At 38.4% G+C, this 2,148-nt stretch overlaps 1 protein-coding gene across 1 annotated transcript; it reads right to left on the bottom strand.

The window, feature by feature from the left end:
- Positions 1–787: 787 nt before the first annotated feature.
- LOC124892641 (zinc finger CCCH domain-containing protein 67-like) lies at positions 788–2,145 on the bottom strand (the record flags this gene model as incomplete). Its single annotated transcript, XM_047403878.1, is given in 2 exon segments — positions 788–1,119; positions 1,613–2,145. Coding segments are annotated over 2 exon segments (707 nt in total), but the record flags the coding sequence as incomplete, so codon positions are not given.
- Positions 2,146–2,148: the final 3 nt, after the last annotated feature.

Raw genomic sequence — 2,148 nt, 5'->3', positions numbered from 1 at the left:
GAGACAAATTGGCAAGTATTCAACCTTTATGATTAATGATATTCTGCCCCTTGTTTATTTTTGAGTAATGATGTTATGTGGGCGGCCTGATAAAACCCACAAGCATCGATATATGGTAAATTTACCCTCCAAAACAGGAATGAATTAATTCACCCCGAGTGTTCTAGCTGGAATTCAAGGTTCGGATTCCAACGTATAGCTCCTGTGCCTATCAACAAACTACTGATGTTCTGATTTGATTTGGTAAGAACAAAACTACTGATGTTTTACCTTTTGGCTTTCATGCTAAAACATCAACGTTTGCCAAATTAACCCAGTCATTAGCTTTCTCTTGGTTTCCCTCCCATAAACTAGGGCTTCAACATGATCCTAAGAACTCTCGCACTCTCTCTGTGCCAGTTTATGTGGCATACTTTCTTTTATAGTTTGTGTCAAAAAATGGCACATAACTATTTAGACTTATCATCCCCAGTTCACCTTCGAAGAGGGAGAAATTTAAAAGAAAATGTAAAACTCTCACTACTCCAAATAATTGCTGCAGTAAGGGAAATCTTGGCATTTTGCATATATTTAGCATATGTGTCCAAAAACCTCTATTTGTTTCTTGAACTGGGTGCAATGAAAAGCCTCCACATAAAATGGGATATAGGAAGTAAACCATTTCCTTCACATCAATCATTTATAGAACACCCTAATCAAAACCTTCACAATCTCAATGATGACCATCCAAATAAATCAGCAAGAGAGCAATCGAGAGAAGGAGAGAGAGACAACACTTGACCATCCATTTAATATAGTGTTAAGAGTGGGGTATATAATCCTGAACCAGCTATTGGCAAAAGTTATGTGTTGGCATTAATTTGGAACGCCAAAGAGAAGGTTTGTCAATGAATCTAAGCATTCTGAATTTCAGGAAAGACAAGACAGAACCACGTTATGATATCTTTATCCTCGGACCTCGATCAAAGTAATTACACATAAAAAAACAAGAACAGTATATCCAAAGATTTGCCTTTTCTTCCCTGATTGGTAACAATGATAAATTCCACCAACCTTGCACTCAATCTGCCCCGGCCTCTCCTGGCTTTCTTCCCTTTGCTTCCCCTTCTCCTTTGTCCCCTGCTGAAGAATTAACACAAAAAGCTAACATCAGCATAACTTTAAAATAGAACCAACTAATAAGACAACAATAAAATGACGACCACATCAAAGATAAAGTGACCTCCCTCCAAAATCAATAAATAGCAATCCTACTCATTGATTAGAAAAAACGTCAACTAACAGCATTACTTCAATAAGCATTGCAGTAGATAAACTAAGAAAGTATATCGACCATCCAGTACCCTTACATTAACTTGTATGATCTGCAAGTGTCAGTAATATACTAAAACCCAGCATTCGATTAACTTCTACCTCCAATCCCCACTACTTCAGAAACACAAAAGAGCAAAACTTTAATATTCTCTGTAACTTAAAACATAAAACAACAAAGATAAACCACATCATTATCCTCTGGAAATAAGATTCGCAAATTTTACTAGATCAACCCAAAAAAAAAGAAATGAACTTCGATAACAATGTAGCAAGAATCAATTCAGAATCCAAATTGTACCTGGAATTTTCCCCGGGAAGGGTGATTAAACTTGCAATTGGATCCAAATTTACACATCCCTGTTTTCATATAATAAGGACAATCCTGAGCATCAGGTCTTAAAGGATAAGTAAACTTCCTCGTATTAATCCTGTTCCCATTAAACCCTCCTACTTCCTTCAAATCCCCTTCATATCCATTCTCATTTCCCCCATCATCCTCATTCCCACTCCGATTTCCATCCCCACCCTCATCATCATACTGATCATAACCAAATTCACCGCTTTCTTCGTATCCCCACCCCTCATCATCATTCCCTTCAACATTTCCAACCTCAATTCTCCCACTTTCTCCGCGATCTTCACTTCCTTTCTCCTCATCCAATGCCCTGCTCAAGATCAGATTCTGAAGCTCTTCACAGATGACTTGCATCGTCATCTCATCATCGTCGTGATCATCGGATTTCGGTTGATTCTGATTAGGGTTTTGGGAATTCGGATCGGACGGTAACGACGATGTCCCGGAATCTCGGGATTCGAGCCCTAACCCTAACCCTA

Source organism: Capsicum annuum, unplaced genomic scaffold (genome assembly GCF_002878395.1).
Source record: "Capsicum annuum cultivar UCD-10X-F1 unplaced genomic scaffold, UCD10Xv1.1 ctg49229, whole genome shotgun sequence".
In the NCBI taxonomy this organism is placed as follows: Eukaryota; Viridiplantae; Streptophyta; class Magnoliopsida; order Solanales; family Solanaceae; genus Capsicum; species Capsicum annuum.
Note: the sequence above shows the minus strand (reverse complement) of the source record. Positions and strands in the feature narration are given on the sequence as shown.